This window comes from Erinaceus europaeus, chromosome 10 (assembly GCF_950295315.1).
Source record: "Erinaceus europaeus chromosome 10, mEriEur2.1, whole genome shotgun sequence".
Taxonomy (NCBI): domain Eukaryota; kingdom Metazoa; phylum Chordata; class Mammalia; order Eulipotyphla; family Erinaceidae; genus Erinaceus; species Erinaceus europaeus.
This window is the reverse complement of record NC_080171.1, coordinates 5195109-5212560: the sequence shown is the minus strand read 5'-3', so window position 1 is coordinate 5212560 and position 17452 is coordinate 5195109. Positions and strand designations below refer to the sequence as shown.

The 17452-nt window shown below is 47.2% G+C and overlaps 1 protein-coding gene across 3 annotated transcripts in view; it reads left to right on the top strand.

Annotated features, from left to right (window-relative positions):
- Positions 1 to 17452, top strand: part of ZNF462 (zinc finger protein 462) — a 181686-nt gene that overhangs the window by 64912 nt on the left and 99322 nt on the right. For all 3 annotated transcript variants that reach the window (XM_060199055.1, XM_060199054.1, XM_060199056.1), the window contains exons 2-3: positions 10427 to 10676; positions 11762 to 17358. In XM_060199055.1, the coding sequence (XP_060055038.1) occupies positions 10457 to 10676; positions 11762 to 17358 (5817 nt within the window). In that variant the 5' untranslated portion in view covers positions 10427 to 10456. The remainder of the gene's footprint in view (positions 1 to 10426; positions 10677 to 11761; positions 17359 to 17452) is intronic.

Sequence of the window (17452 nt, the reverse complement as noted above, 5' to 3'; positions counted from 1 at the left end):
GATGAAATAGGACTAGCAGGTGAATCTCTCAGGATCAGTCTTTTTTTTTTTCTGTGTATTTGAAATCCTGTCGTTTGCAAGTTCTGGTTCATTCATTCATGTGTGAATTGACTTGCACACACCAATGTGGCGAACACAGGTGTGAACCCCTGTTCACGATGTTAATATTCTAATGAAAGAAGACAGATCACACAACAGATTCCATGTCAACAGTGAGAGAAATGAAGCTCAGCAGTGTGGAAAGTGGATGGGGGTTGACTTGATGGATCTAGTGAGTGTAGCTCCCGGCAGATACGGTTTCTACGGAGGACAGAACCTTATGACCAGATTTCAGTGACACCCATACAAAGATGGGCAGGTATTTGTCTTTGGACACAAATAGAAAAAGAATAAATCGGGAGTCGGGCGGTAGCTCAGCGGGTTAAGTGCATATGGCACAAAGCACAAGGACCGGCGTAAGGATCCCAGTTCGAGCCCCCGGCTCCCCACCTGCAGGGGAGTCGCTTCACAGGCGGTGAAGCAGGTCTGCAGGTGTCTGTCTTTCTCTCCCCCTCTCTGTCTTCCCCTCCTCTCTCCATTTCTCTCTGTCCTGTCCAACAACAATGATAACTACAACAACAATAAAAAAAAAACAAGGGCAACAAAAGGAAAAATAAATAAATCAATAAAAATTAAAGAAAAAGGATAAATTAAGTTGGAAAACAAACATTTCAAAATGCAAAAGAAGGGGGAGAAGAACAAAAAGCTAGCTCACTGGATAGAACACATGCCTTACTGGTACTATGTTCCCCGTCTCCCCCTCCCCCTCCTGCTCCCTCCTTCTCTCCCTCTCCCTCTCTCTCTCTCTCTCTCTCTCTCACACACACACACACACACACACACTCACTTCCTTGTCCAGCACTCTACTTACTTACTGCACCACTTCTCAGGCCACCCTCACTGCCCTTCCCACCTTTCTGTCTGAATGAGAAAGTCAGCCTGGTAGTAATGAAACTCTGCATGTCTGAGGCAAATGTCTCCATACTGGATGGAAATATTACCCAAAAAAGCATTTTGTATAATAACAACAGAAAGATAGAACATCCTAATCTAATTCCTTCACTTATGGAAGTGACCCAAGTAAAGACGGGGAAAGATTTACTCAAGGTGAATGTGGCAGATGGAATCATCAATGCCAGCTGGGAGCAGACTTCTCATTTATTGGATAGGCTTCTTAAATCCTTGACATTTTTCAAATAGCCTGAGAGTGAATAAGCTGAAACCCCCAAGTTTGTTGGGCAAACGTAAGATCTAGCACTGAGGGCTTATGGAATGTGAGTCTCGATGAGGTATCCCAGCACTTAAATTTTTTCAACATGGTGATAAATTCATTCCACTGCTGTGTTGGCTGAGAAATGTCCTCACTTTCTGATTACACATTTTTGGAGTCCAGTGATTTTGAGGTGTAACTCACTTGTTTAAAAAAAAATGGGGAAAGAGAGAGAGAGAGAAGGAAATTATTCAGCAATGTTAAAAAATTTCCAGTTCTTGGGTTTATGCCAATACCATATCTAAGTATCAAAATTCTATTAATTTACAGTAGTGGGAGTTATTTAAGCAAATCAAAACAACAAGAATAGTAGATCTGAAAGGGCAAGTAGAATAGTTTACAAAGAAATAAGGACAGTTTCCTAATAGCTTTTACTGCAGATGGAGACCAAGAGGAGAGACCCCCCAAAAAAAATCATGGGGGCTGGGCAGTGGCACAGTGGGCTAAGTGCAAGGATCTCGGTTGGAGCCCCCTGCTCCCCACCTGCAGGAGGGTCACTTCACAAGCGGTGAAGCAGGTCTGCAGATGTCTTTCTCCCCCCCCCCCCAATCTCTCCTCAATTTCTTTCTGTCCTATCCAATAAAAATGAAAAAAAAAAATCAGTTTCTTTGGATAAGAGGACTCAAAAGTGTCCATGATCCTCTTAGGTCCTCCCCTTATTTGCCTTTCTAGAAAGCAGCTTGCTTAGGGCTTCCCTGATAGGTGAGTTTGAATTGGAAACCATGGTTGGGAAAGAAAGACCAGGTGCTAAGTTTGTGTTAGTCAGTTTTGCCACATAGAATGAAACTCAGGAAACTTCTTTATTTTATGGGGTCCTTAAGTATGAGGCCAAGAGAGGCCGAGTGGTGATTGTTCTCCTAAAGGAAGTGACTTATCTGAACTTTTTGAGCAAATCATCTTAGAAGGGTTAGGTTGGGGTTTCTTGTGGGCTTTTCCTCAAATGAAAGAAGTTCTTGGGATTTGGGCGGTAGCACAGCGGGTTAATCGCACGTGGTACAAAGCCCAAGGACCAGTGCAAGGATATTGGTTTGAGCTCCTAGCTCCCCTCCTGCAGGGGAGTCGCTTCACAGGCGGTGAAGCAGGTCTGCAAGTGTCTGTCTTTCTCTCCTCCTCTCTGTCTGCCCCTCCTCTCCCCATTTCTCTCTGTCCTATCCAACAATGACGACAACAGTAATAACGACAATAGAACAACAAGGGCAACAAAAGGAAATAAACAAATATTAAAAAAAGAATTAAAAAAGGGGGGAGTCAGGCACAGCGGGTTAAGCGCAGGTGGTGCAAAGCTCAAGGACCTGTGTAAGGATCCCGGTTCGAGCCCCTGGCTCTCCACCTGCAGGGGAGTCACTTCACAGGTGGTGAAGCAGGTCTGCAGGTGTCTGTCTTTCTCCCCCCCTCCTGTCTTCCCCTCCTCTCTCCATTTCTCTCTGTCCTATCCAACAATGATGACTCCAATAACATTCTCTGCAAGTCAGCAACCACATTGTTTTGTCTGTCTAGATGGTGAGAGAGTAAGGAAGTTCTTAAAAATGGTTTGGGATCGATTTGCTAAACTGTATCTTTTGGCTCTGGTTGACAGAATCTTGTGTCAAGACTTGCCCAAGGGGGGTCGGGCGGTGGCGCAGTGGGTTGAGCGCATGTGGCGCAAAGTGCAGGGATGGCCATAAGGATCCCGGTTCGAGCCCCCAGCTCCCCACCAGCAAAGGAGTCGCTTCACAGGCAGTGAAGCAGGTCTGCAGGTGTCTGTCTTTCTCTCCCCCTCTCTGTCTTCCCCTCCTCTCTCCGTTTCTCTCTGTCCTATCCAACAATGAACAACATCAACAATTGCAATAATAATAACCACAACAAGGCTACAATAACAAGGGCAACAAAAGGGGGAAAAATGGCCTCCAGGAGTGGTGGATTCATGGTGCAGGCACCGAGCCCAGCAATAACCCTGGAGGGAAAAAAAAAGACTTGCCCAAGACCTGAGGTCAGTCAAGTTTTCAAACCTACCGAGAAGGTGATCACAGGATGGGGTCTTTCCTGATGCGGGAAGATGACTTTCACTGTATCATTTTGCTTACTCCACGTCTCAATCAGTTTGCTTACTCCACTCAATCAGTTCTGTAATGAAGACCCGCCAGCATATCTGCAACTTCCCTTTAACTTTATAGTTTGTATAATGAGTGTTCTTGTAGCGTGAAAAGTGTCTTAGAAACCTAGCCAGCCTTCTGAAGGGTCCATAAAGAAACGTCCTGATTTTCTGTCTCTGCCACTTGGGTGAGGTTTGGTTCTCAAAGAGAGAAATCAGTTTTCTTTTGTCCTGTGTGCTAGAGCGATTGAGGGGCTTCAGAACCCACAGTCCTTCAGAGGATTCTTTCAACACCAAGAATGGCTTTCCATCATGTAAAGAAACATGATGTATTGGACCTCCTCATTTGTCAGGATTACATTTGGAGAATTTTAAGCATCTTCATTTGTTTATTTCTCGATAGAATATTGTCAGGATACTTCTCAGAATTAGAATTATCTAGTGAACGGCAGAGTCCCCTTTACAGACAAGCAAGTCTAAGGCTACGGAGATAACACCCTGCTTCCTTCCTTTCTTTTCTTGTCCCTTCTCTTCTTTTTTATCTCCTTGTTCAAATCACACGCTTCCTTTTCTGAGGACAGGAGAGCTGGCAGATTGCCTGTTGGCCTGTTGGCCTCAATTAGCTTTCTATCATTGCAAAGGAATGCATGAGTTCTCCAGAAGGTATGTACTATCTGTTTCTATATTAGACATTCACTACCTGCTTTCAGGACAGGACACTTAGCCAGAATAGCTTCTTATTTACATATTGCACATTATTTTAGTCACTTGGATTACATCCCTCGATGCTCCTCTTATTTTAATGATGATCCCAAAGGTATCTGTTACGAAAAACCACTCCAGCGTGCTCTGTTATACTTGAAAACGTGGCGCAGGAGAAAAAAGCAAAATGAGATGACCTGAAGACTAGCGTACTTGGCCAGAAGGTGACTGGGTTATGAATCTACAGATTGCCTGCTTCTGACTCGGCGCCTCTGTACAAGGCCCCACTGATGGACCAGGCCGACCACACAGAGCAGAGGCCACGTGCACTGGCAGGAGTCAAGGTCTCGTGATAGTTTTCTGCTACTGTTTAAATTCATTCTTGTGTTGGGGGTTACATGTGTGCTTGCAAATTAATCCTTCCGCTTCTGAAAATTTGGTATTGAAAAGCAGCAGAGTCTCCCTTCTGAATTCCTTAATTATTTATCCTTCCTGATATGCTGAACCTTTCATTAGTGTGGTGAATTGCCAAGGGGATAGAACTGCTTAGACCACGTAGTAAACAGTAGAAACATCTGATAGGACATTTGGAGATACCACACGGGGAGCCGGGCAGAGTCTGCAGTTGCACCGAGTGCTGTGAGATCTGAGGTAGTTTATTGTTGGAAGGTCTTTGTGGGTCTTTTTTTTTTTAAAACAACATGGGAACTGTGTGTCATTTTGTACTTAATCCAGAAGGAGGTTAATTCTACTCTCAGATTGCTTCTGTCAATTGGAGTGCACATACTAATGTCTGAATTTAAAAATTACATTTAAAATTCAATTATTTCATAAGGAAAAGGAGGGCAGGAGAGAGAGAGCGCAAGAGATTGAGTCTGTATTTGCATTAGGGCATTTCTCTCTGTAGCTGTTATTTCTGTTGCTGAAGGGAGATTTCACCTGTGTTTGCAGGTGCATACTGATTGGAAAGATGCTTCAGTTTTCTGAGCCAGGGGGCCAGGTGTGTGGTGCACCTGGTTGAACACAAAAGTTACAATGTGCAAAGACCCGGGTTCAAGCCACCAGTCCCCACATGCAGGGGGAAAGCTTTACTAGTGGTTAAGCAATGTTGCAGCCCCCCCTCTGTCTCCCCTCTCAATTTCTGATGGTCTCTATCCAATAAATAAATAAAATTATTATTATTAATTATTATTATTACCAGAGCACTGATGAGCTCTAGCTTATGGTGGTACAGGGAATTGAACCTGGGACAGCAGAGTTTCAGGCATAAGTCTCTTTGCACAATCACTGTGCTATCTACTCCGGCCCGATAATATTTTTTAATGTATTTTTGAGCTATTAGAAGTTCTGCTTTGATCATGGCAAGAGTAAACCTGAAGCGTTGATATAAACTAGCCCATAATGGTAAGAGTAATACTCCAACATTCACAAACAGATATTGCCTCTCTCCCTTTTTTTTCTTTCTAAGTATAAAATAGTTCCTTTCTCCCAAGCACCTAGCCACAGGGCAGAGGCTTGAAGTGAGAAACCTCCCACGCTCCTGCATGGCGAGCTTTTATTTATATCATTCATTTCTGATAAGCAAATGCATTTGTTGAAGAATCTCTAGGTTCCTTATTTTTCTAGCTGAATTCTTGCAACGTTTATGCATTCCACTCTCTGCTCTCGGTGAACTGGTTTGCCCATTCATAGGAAACCAAAGTTAAGCAAGGCACAAACAACAGGTGCTAACCAAAGCCTTTTGTTAGAATCATGATTCAGGAGGGCTGGGGACGATGGCAGTCAAAGTGTCTTATAAATGAAACTAGGTTCTGGAGTGGACAGAGAAGAGAGAGTAAGCACCCTTCGGTGTTTCTGGTTCTGTTTCTCAAAGGTTTTGCAGGTTATAATTAGTTGCTACTGAACCAGTGCGGCTGAGGTGGTTCACAGCTTTATTTCTAGCCTATGGTCTCTCTGTCAGAGACCAGGTTAGACTCGGCCAAGGCTTATGTGTTTTCTTTTGAACACCTCCTGGAGACAGTTGGGATTTGGACTTGATTAACATGCTACATTCCTGGATCTTGCGGGCGTACAGAGCAGACAGTGTTCACCAAGCCCATCTGGGTGAGGGTTGACCGAGACCGGATGTGAGAGCTCTGTGAAGCACTGAGGGCTCCTCCCTCCTTTCCAGTCACACCTCATCAGTGCGTTGGGAAGGACACAGGGCAGGATATAGCTGTGGTCTCTCTTCTTTTTCCTTCACAATAGGAAAAGGAAGTATAGAGGATCCCTGGAATTCTGAACACAGAAAGTGAGTGGGCAAGTGGAAATTAAGATTGTTGTGTTCTTAAGATTGAGAAAGCATGGCTAATGTCCCTAACTGTCCCATCCCATTCCCACCACCCTTCGTGTGTGTGTGTGTGTGTGTGTGTGTTCAAAATCTTTAACAAAATTTCTAGATTTCCTTTAAATATGTCTTCAACAGTTTTTCTGGTATGGAAAATTGGATATTGAGTTTCTGGTCAAAACCACACACGTTTTGAAAGGAAAACTGAATAAAACAACAACCAGTGATAAGTACTACTGAGGAATAATGAGTAATGAGAATGGTCTAGGGGGTTCATGTTAAGAGGCTAATCACATCAGGGGTGGGTTATTTGAGAACAAATCCATCCCTAGCAGGCATCATCATGGGTGGTGTTTAGAGCCTAGACACCTATTTGACTCCGAACTGCCTGAAAAATTCTGCATTGGATGGGAGATGGGTAGAGAGTGCTTATTTGATTTGTAGATGCATTTCATGACCTTTTGAAATAACATTTCTCTTTAGTTAGTTCAGAAGTTCCTCTTCTGCTTTTGATTTTACTGACATTTGGTCAGTGGGAAAAAATATATTGCTAGTCTCATTATTGCAGTGTTGTTTTTTTCTAATGAAGCAAGTAGATACGAGATCAAGGCTTTTTAACTTTAAACCATAAATTCGTAACAGATCAGAGTCTAATTTAGACTCTCAGGGTGCTTGTACTTGCTGGGTGGATGAAAGGAATGAAATATGCCAAGATTATCTTTCTTTTCTTTCTGGTTGTGGTTGGTTTCTCAGAGAATTGCTGTCTACTATAAAAGCAGACTCTTTTAGTGGACGGATGGGTCGTCCTCTGGTCTAGCTTTTATTTCTCCCCTTCCATATGATCTTCTGCTTTCACGTCTTGCACTTGTTCAGTTCTTGAGTCTCACCAACACACCAGGTTTCTGTTTTTCTGATTGCTCAGGCCATGGCGTCAGTTTCCATGTTCTTCTTCCGTCAGCATCTTCAGGAGAAACGTGTACACAAAGGCAAAATGGCTTTCAGAGGAGGCAGCATCCTTATTTCAGTCCTTGGTGTAGACATGAACTGGAAGGCCACTCAGCTGTACTTGATGCTGGTTCTCTCAGCAGCCTGGAGATGAACCTCTTCTAAGACTCAGCAGATTTGAGGTAGAGACTGGAACATTAAAGCTAGAACCTATTAAGGAATCACTTTCATCAAGTTTTCTTTTTTTAAACCAGCCTCCTCCTCCTCTTCTTCTTCCTCTTTCTCCTCCTCCTCCTTTTTCTTTCTGATCTCATAACCTTTAATCTTCTCTGTAGTAGAGCAAGGAAACTGTTGGTTTGTGTTTGCATCCATTAAAATTGAAATCCTTGATAACAGCTTTTGAGGGGACCCCCCCCCAACCTCACACACACCACCGCCACCACCGCCACCAAGATAGCAGAGCACTGCATGGAGAGCCTGCCTTCAGCTCTTCAGCTCCCGGTGGACGACTTAGTGCGACCTAGTGCTGAAGGTACCCTGCCTTCTTTGTGCAGAAGCGTCATTTTTGTTGCTGTGCAAACCAGACTCAGACTTTCCAAAAGACACACAGCAGAAGGCCTTTTGTTGCATTATTTCTAAAGGCTTGAAGTCTTGAAGGGAAGAGATTTTGTTTTCCTCTAGGCTACACAATGGAGCCTTCAGAGAACCTTCTCTAAAAGGAATAGCTACGGCCTTTGTGTGGAAGGGTGTGTCAGTTGGCAGGGACTGCTGATGCAGACAGACTGGCTGGTGATTAACAAAGGTCATTAGACTTTGGAATCTGGCGAGCAGAGTCGGATGGTATGTCTTCTGCATGTGGAAGGACGACTTCCAAGGAGCCGATGCTTTCTGGCGGTCCCTATCCTACCCCCCTAAAGACTGCTCTGTGTAGAGCAGGGTCTGGTCTAGGATTGTCCTGCAATAACTAGTCCTCTGCTGGGATTAATGAACAAGCTTATCAATCATGGGATAAAAGAACCTTCAGAGATCTTGGTGAATGACATTTGAGGAGGAGAAAGGTGCTGCGTTTCAGAAAGACATGAAAACAGTCCCTTCATTGTTGGGAAGAGAAGAGCCAAGGAAGAGCCCACCCTGCTCTCTCACTGTCCACCCCCTCCCCCCACACACACACACCCCACCCCCCGTTGTCAGCCTAGCAGAATCCCAGAGAAGCCATGTTGTGCACCGAGGAGAAGCTCTCTGAGCTAAAATGGCTGCTTCCTAAGCTCAGAGGACTAGGGCAGCTTAGTGAGTCTTAGAGCTTCGGTGACGCAGGAGCTCATATCTCTTCAAAGTGTGATAAACACATTCAGCAGAGCTGTGGCTTGTTTGGCTGAGATGAAAAGACTCAGCTTGGGGGGTGGGGAGCACACACTGGATGATGATCTGGTGCTGCTTCTTCTTCTTCTTCTTCTTCTTCTTTTTTTTTTTTTTTTTTTTTGCCTGTGAAGTGTTCTAAATGCAGGAGTCGTCTGCACCATGGAAAAATTTGTTTTCAGGTCTAATGGACTGTGCGAAAGGAGAAGTGGGGTGGGGCCTCGGTGACTGCTGTAATTTGATCCAGAGGTGATAGCAACCTCTTCCACACAATTTGGGTTGGTGCTTAGACATTAAAAGCTTGTGGGTCTGGAATATTGAGACGTAGCAGAAAGAAAAAAAAAAAAACTGAGGTGCACAGTTCAGTGTTTATTGAAAAGGGACAAATTGCTAGTGAAGGAAGAAGAAGAGGTAACATATCCTTGTCTCACTGTGCAAGTTATTCTAGCAGACTAGCTGGAGGAGCATTCTCTTCCGAACAATTCTTGGGCAGTGGCTTCCTTCCCTACATTGACATATAAGTCAACTTCATTCTTCCGCAGAAAACATTTATCTTTTACAGTATGAGAAAGTTGTTTTACAAGTAGAGAAAGATTTGGCTATAGGTTTATTTCTTGGACATCTGGTTGTAGACTACAGTGACTCAGTAAAGTTTGTGGTGAGCTCAGTGAAGTAAGTCATTCATTAAGGTAATAATAGAATGGATCACCTCAAGGAGGTACACATATTAAGGTAGGGAGGGCTACACCTTTCTAATTTATTTCTGACTTAATAGTGAAACTCTCAGTGCAAAGCTCTCTATATATTTCATTCATGCAGTATAATAAAGGCCTAGCCGGGAGATTTTGCGGTATTCTGTAGCAGGTTCACCACTTTTTCTGTATTCAAGGGTATAATTCCCATTTATTAAGTAGAGGAACAGGAAAAGATAAAGTCATGGCATAGAAACCCTTCTTTTAATGGAAAGTGAAGCATCAAGGTGCAACTTTAAACTCGAAACTGAATTGTCATCTAAACTTGGTTGTTAGAGAATCTCATGAGAAATATTTTATGACCTAATTAGATTGGAGAAGCTGTTAGGTTATAATTGGTGGGTAGTAAAATAGCTTGTGGGGAAAAAACAAACAACTAAGCTATTTGAAGGAGGAAGGAAAGCTGTGTATACCCCAATATCAGTTGAGATGTTAAAATAAAAATAATGCTTTTTTTCTACTGCCATTCTACAATTCCATATGGTTTCACCATTTAGTGATAAAACAAATTATGTTTTAATAGTAAGGTAGCTAATGAAGATGGAATTTTGTCCTTTCCTCCATAAAGACATCCTCTTTACTTCTGAGAAGGTTCTAGTTCAAAAAGAAAATAGATCCAAGCCAGAACCCAAGGCAGTATATTAACTGAGCAAGAAATTTGAGTTCAGTCCAAAAATTCAGAAATTGCTAAAAGTTTTGAAGTTTCCTTGACAAATGGCATTTGATACTTATATCAAGCTTGAAAAAGTTTATTTATTTTTTTCCTACTCTCCTTCTTTGAAGTTATAAAGTCAAGGACATCATTTCTATTATGTCTGGTTGCTTTTTTTCTTCGACCAGTCTTCCAACTGGTAAAGTCGAGCAAGAGAGTTATGCTGACACGAATCCCCGCCCCTCCCAACCTCCATTGATAGACTCATTATTTCCCTTAAGATGTTAAACATCTGTTCTGACTTCTGCCTCAGGTTCCTCATGTGAGAGAGTAAGTCCAGATCATGGAGGTGCTTCAGTGTGATGGCTGTGACTTCAGAGCCCCCTCTTACGAAGACCTCAAGGCTCACATTCAGGACGTGCACACGGCCTTTCTGCAGCCAACGGATGTCGCCGAAGACAATATTAATGAGCCGCGATTGGGGTCTATGAACGCCAGTAATCAGACGGAGGTGGAGTTTTCTTCCATAAAGGATGAATTTGCTATTGCAGAAGATTTATCAGGTAAATCTCTAATACTAAATTCTGCATACCTGACAGACACACTTCACTGCTCTCAGCTGTTCTCAGCCATAGCTCTTGTTAGGCAACTTCTCAAGAGTTGCTGGTTCCTTGGGAGCCATTTTTAGTGGTGTGAACATTCTGCTTCTTGTCTTGAGTGTGGTCAGTTATTTTCTTCTAAGCTTCTTTTTTTAAAAAATAAATAAACAAAGGGAGTCGGGCAGTAGTGCAGTGGGTTAATTGCACGTGGCACAAAGCGTTAATGGACCGGCTTAAGGATCCTGGTTTGAGCCCCCGGCTCCCCACCTGCAGGGAGTCACTTCACAGGTGGTGAAGCAGGTCTGCAGGTGTCTGTCTTTCTCTCCCTCTCTCTGTCTTCCCCTCCTCTTTCCATTTCTCTCTGTCCTATCCAACAACCATGATATTAAGAACAACAACAATAATAACTACAATAATAAAACAACAAGGGCAACACAAGGAATAAATAATTAAACTATTAAAAAAATAAATGACTGTATTTATTAGATAGAGACAGAGAAGAATAGAGAGGAAGCAGGAGACAGAGAGGGAGAGGGACAGAGAGACAGAGAGACTCCTGCAGCCATGCTGCACCGCTCATGAAGCTTTCCCCCCTACAGATGAGACTGGGGGTTTGAACCAGGGTCCTTGTGCACTGTAATGTGTGCGCTTAACCAGGTGTGCCACCACCCAGCCCCCTTCTCTTCTAAGCTTCTTTATCTCTTAGTTTTCCTTTCAATTTGAAGACCATGTTGGAAAGTTCTAGAAAAAGTTCTGTTGTTTCTGAAGCTTGTATTCCGATTGCTACATCGTTCATGAGTGGAGATGTGAGCCCTCAGCTGCACGTTGTATGATCATCCAGGAGAAGCAAGATGTGTGTGTTCATCACTATTTCACTAACCTCCTTTGGGACCCCGTCTTGAGATAGGAGGCTTTTTGAATGTGATATTTATTAATGAAGAATAATTGCAAAGGAAATTCGATTTGCATGATTGGATTTCTTAATTCTCGGATGCTTTCCTTTTATTTATTTATTTTCTTTTCCTAATTACTTTGTGTCTTCTCTTTAGGTCAAAATGCAACCGCATTGGGAACTGGGAGTTACTATGGACACAGTTCAGGATATTACAGTCAGCATATTGCCCCTAATCCCAAACCAACCAGCAAGTTTTTCCAGTGCAAGTTCTGTGTACGCTACTTCAGGTCAAAAAACCTCCTCATCGAACACACCAGGAAGGTCCATGGAGCTCAAGCTGAAGCGACTTCTGCAGAACCCCCGGTTCCAGGATCCTTGAACTATAATATAATGATGCACGAGGGGTTTGGAAAGGTCTTCTCTTGCCAGTTTTGCACATACAAGTCACCAAGGAGGGCAAGAATCATTAAGCATCAGAAGATGTACCACAAAAATAACTTGAAGGAGGCCTCTGCTGCCCCACCTGCCCCTCCTCCCATGCCAGACCCCCTGGCTCCACCTGTGTCCTTGCAAGACCCCTGCAAAGAACTGCCGGCAGAAGTGGTAGAGCGCAGCATATTAGAATCCATGGTCAAGCCTTTGACCAAGTCTCGCGGCAACTTCTGCTGTGAGTGGTGCAGCTATCAGACTCCCCGCCGAGAACGCTGGTGTGACCACATGATGAAGAAACACCGTAGCATGGTCAAGATCCTCTCCAGCCTCAGACAAGAAGGAACTACTAATCTACCTGATGTGCAGACCAAGACCGACCCCAGCCCTCCTTCTAACTCCAGCTACCTGTCCGTGAATGCTGCAACCCGCGAGATGCCCAACGCCAACGTCTCCAGCTTCAGGGGCTCCGTGAGTAACTCCATCGTGAGACCCAATTCCTCAGCTTCCAAGTTTTCGCAGATGTCTTACCCTCAGATGAAGCCCAAGTCGCTTCATAATTCTGGCCTGGTTAATTTGGCCGAGAGGTCCCGCTACGGCATGGCTGACATGACCGCTTCTCCTGCTGACCTGGAGACTAACAGCCTGCTGAATGACTCTAGTTCTGATGAAGAATTAAACGAGATAGACAGTGAGAACGGCTTGAATGTCATGGATCACCAGATGGCAGTCCTGGCCGCAGAGCAGCTGATGGGCTCCGATGGCAACAAATTACTAGAGACCAAGGGGATTCCATTTAGAAGGTTCATGAATAGATTCCAGTGCCCCTTCTGCCCTTTCCTCACCATGCATCGACGCAGCATCTCCCGTCACATAGAGAACATTCACTTGTCCGGAAAGACAGCCGTCTACAAATGCGACGAGTGTCCCTTTACCTGCAAGAGCTCCCTGAAACTTGGAGCCCACAAACAGTGTCACACGGGTACCGCGTCAGACTGGGAGGCTGTGAATCCCCAGAGTGAAGGCATTTCTTCCTCCCTGGGCGAAGGGCTTGTGTCTTACGACAGTTCAAGCATCAACGGTAGGAAGTCAGCAGTCATGCTGGATCCCCTGCCACAGCAGCCGCCGCCGCCACCGCCACTCCCGCCGCCTCCGCCGCCGCCACCCCCGCCTCTGTCTCAGCCGCCAACGCCTCAGCTCCAGCCGTCTCATCAGGCGGCACCGCAGCCCCAGCCACCCGTCCCAGCCCCACCTCTGCATCCGTACAAATGCACCATGTGTAACTACTCCACCACGACTCTGAAAGGGCTAAGAGTCCATCAGCAGCACAAACACTCGTTCTGCGACAACCTGCCAAAATTCGAGGGGCAGCCCTCAAGCCTCCCATTGGAAAATGACACGGACGGCCACCCCTCTTCCAGCAACACTGTGAAGAAAAGTCAGACCTCAATTCTTGGGTTGTCCTCCAAGAATAATTTTGTGGCGAAGGCCTCTCGGAAGCTCGCGAATGACTTTCCTCTTGACTTGTCGCCCGTGAAGAAGAGGACGAGGATCGATGAGATAGCCAGTAACCTGCAGAGCAAAATCAACCAAACCAAACAGCAGGAAGATGCGGTCATCAATGTCGAGGATGACGAGGAGGAAGAGGAAGACAACGAAGTGGAGATAGAGGTTGAGTTGGACAGGGAAGAGGAGCCCGCAGAGCCAGTCCTGGGGGTGTCCGCTTCTTTTGCTGCCCAGCAGATTTGGGCAAGAGATGCCGGTGAACCCCCAAAGGAGCCCAGCTTCAGAAACATCCCCCACGACTACACCACCACCAACGGGGCTGAGATCGAGCTCACCCTTTCCGAAGATGAAGAGGATTACTACGGCTCCTCGACCAACATGAAAGATCACCAAGTTCCCAGCGCTGCTCTCCTGAGCGCTCAGACTCCTATCTATGGAACTGAGCACAGTACTGAAAACACAGACTTTAGTGACTCTGGAAGGCTTTACTATTGCAAACACTGTGACTTTAACAACAAATCTGCCCGGAGTGTCAGCACCCACTACCAGCGCATGCACCCCTACATCAAATTCAGCTTTCGGTACATCCTGGACCCCAACGATCACAGCGCAGTGTACAGATGCTTGGAGTGCTACATCGACTACAGCAACTTCGAAGATTTGCAGCAGCATTATGGCGAACACCACCCGGAAGCCATGAATGTACTCAACTTTGACCATTCGGATCTGATCTACCGGTGTCGGTTTTGTTCCTACACCAGCCCGAATGTTAGAAGCCTGATGCCCCATTACCAAAGAATGCATCCCACGGTCAAGATTAACAACGCCATGATATTTTCCAGCTATATGGTAGAGCAACAGGAAGGGCTGAATGCGGAATCCCAGACGCTGAGGGAGATTCTCAATTCTGCTCCCAAGAACATGGCGACGTCCACTCCCGTGGCTTGTGGTGGCGGTCTGCCGGCCGCCTTCAGTAAGAACATGCCTTCAAAGACTCTGACTCCAGAATGTGAAAACCAGAAAGACCCCACGGTGAATACCGTTGTTGTTTACGATTGTGACGTGTGCTCGTTCGCAAGCCCCAACATGCATTCTGTCTTGGTTCATTATCAGAAGAAACACCCCGAAGAAAAGGCTTCCTACTTTAGGATCCAGAAAACCATGCGAATGGTGTCTGTGGACAGGGGCGATGGTCTTTCTCAATTATCATTTGAGGTGGGTGCTCCAATGTCTCCCAAAATGTCCAACATGGGTTCCCCACCCCCCCCACAACCCCCGCCACCAGACCTCAGCACTGAGCTTTACTACTGCAAACACTGCTCCTACAGCAATCGGTCAGTTGTGGGAGTGCTTGTCCACTACCAGAAAAGACACCCAGAAATAAAGGTTACTGCCAAATATATCAGACAGGCTCCTCCCACAGCTGCCGTGATGAGAGGTGCCGAGGGGCCGCAGGGCTCCCCCCGGCCACCTGCCCCCATGCAGCAGCTGAATCGAAGCAGCTCTGAGAGAGACGGCCTCCCTGTGGAGAATGAGATGTTCTTTTGTCAGCACTGTGATTATGGGAACCGGACGGTCAAAGGTGTGCTCATTCATTATCAGAAGAAACACCGCGACTTTAAGGCCAACGCGGACGTGATCCGCCAGCACACGGCCACCATCCGAAGCCTCTGTGACCGTAACCAGAAAAAGCTGGCCAGTTGCATGCTCGTCCCCTCCTCTAGTGCGGAGCGGGACAAAGCCACGCTGCGTGCTCTCAAGTGCAGGCAGTGTTCCTATACCTCCCCCTATTTCTATGCACTGAGAAAACATATCAAGAAAGACCACCCTGCCCTGAAGGCCACGGTCACGTCCATCATGCGGTGGGCGTTTCTAGACGGCTTGATAGAAGCCGGCTACCACTGTGAGTGGTGCATCTATTCCCACGTGGAGCCCAGTGGTCTGCTCCTGCATTACCAAAGGAGGCATCCAGAGCATTATGTCGATTACACCTACATGGCCACCAAACTCTGGGCTGGGCCAGACCCTTCCCCTCCCTCCCTCATGATGCCCGCTGAAGCCAAAACCTACAGATGCAGAGACTGCGTTTTTGAAGCGGTCTCCATTTGGGACATCAGCAATCATTACCAGGCCTTCCACCCCTGGGCCATGAATGGCGATGAGTCAGTGCTGTTGGACATCATCAAGGAGAAGGATATCCTGGAGAATCCCCTCCCGTCGGCCGAGGAGCTGGTGGGCCCCCCCATGAACTGTGAGAACAGCTTGCCCGTCCCCCTCCCCGAGCCGGAAGCCGAATGCCCAGAGGATGCCCGGCTGTCCCCAGAGAAAGGCCTCCAGCTCGCCTCCAGCAACCCCGCCATCTCCTCCACCCCCTACAAGTGTACGGTCTGCCAGTCCGAGTACAACAACTTGCACGGCCTTCTCACCCACTACGGCAAGAAGCACCCTGGCATGAAAGTGAAGGCCGCCGACTTTGCCCAGGACGTCGACATCAACCCGGGCGCCGTCTACAAGTGCCGGCACTGCCCCTACATCAACACGCGCATCCACGGGGTGCTGACCCACTACCAGAAGCGACACCCGTCCGTCAAGGTGACCGCCGAGGACTTCGTGCACGACGTGGAACAGTCCGCCGACCTCGTCCAGAACGACGCAGAGGAGACGAGCAGGGTCTTCAAGCAAGGCTACGGCGCCTACCGCTGCAAGCTGTGCCCCTACACCCACGGCACCCTGGAGAAACTCAAAATCCACTACGAGAAGTACCACAACCAGCCGGAGTTCGACGTGTTTTCGCAGTCGCCCCCGAAGCTGCCCGTGTCCCTCGAGCCCGAGATGACCACCGAAGCAAGCCCCTCCCAGGTCTCCATGACCGAGGAGGAGGTGGGCGAGGAGCCCGTGTCCACGTCGCACTTCTCTACCTCGCACCTGGTGTCCCACACGGTGTTCCGCTGCCAGCTCTGCAAGTACTTCTGCTCGACGAGGAAGGGCATCGCCAGGCACTACCGCATCAAGCACAACAACGTCCGGGCCCAGCCCGAGGGCAAGAACAACCTCTTCAAGTGCGCCCTGTGCTCCTACACCAACCCCATCCGCAAGGGCCTGGCGGCCCACTACCAGAAGCGCCACGACATCGACGCCTACTACACCCACTGCCTGGCGGCCTCCAGGACCATCAGCGACAAGCCCAACAAGGTGATCATCCCGTCGCCGCCCAAAGACAACTCTCCCCAGCTGAGCGAGGAGCTCCGGCGGGCCGTGGAGAAGAAGAAGTGCTCCCTGTGTTCCTTCCAGTCGTTCAGTAAGAAGGGCATCGTGTCTCACTACATGAAGCGCCACCCCGGGGTGTTCCCCAAGAAGCAGCATGCCAGCAAGCTAGGGGGGTACTTCACGGCCATCTATGCGGACGAACACGAGAAGCCTCCCATCCTGATGGAAGAGGAGGAGAGGGGCGACTTCGAGAAGGCCGAGGTGGAGGGCGAGGCCCCGGAGATCGAGTGGCTTCCTTTCCGCTGCATCAAGTGCTTCAAGCTCTCCTTCAGCACGGCCCAGCTGCTCTGCATGCATTACACGGACCACCACAGCCGGGACCTCAAGAGGGACTTTGTCATCCTGGGCCCCGGTCCCCGCCCGCAGAACTCCGCCTTCCAGTGTAAGCACTGTGACAGCAAGGTGCAGGGCACGGCCGAGCTGACCTCCCACCTGAACATTCACAATGACGACTTCCAGAAGCGCGCCAAACGTCAGGAGAGGAGGAAACAGCTTTTGAGCAAGCAGAAATATGCAGATGGTGCTTTTGCAGATTTCAAACAAGAGAGGGTAAGGCTATGTTTTGATATGTTTCCCCCAGGACGCCTCTCTTCACTGGCGCCCACACGCGCTTCTTCGTTGCCAGCTAAACTGCTACGGGCTT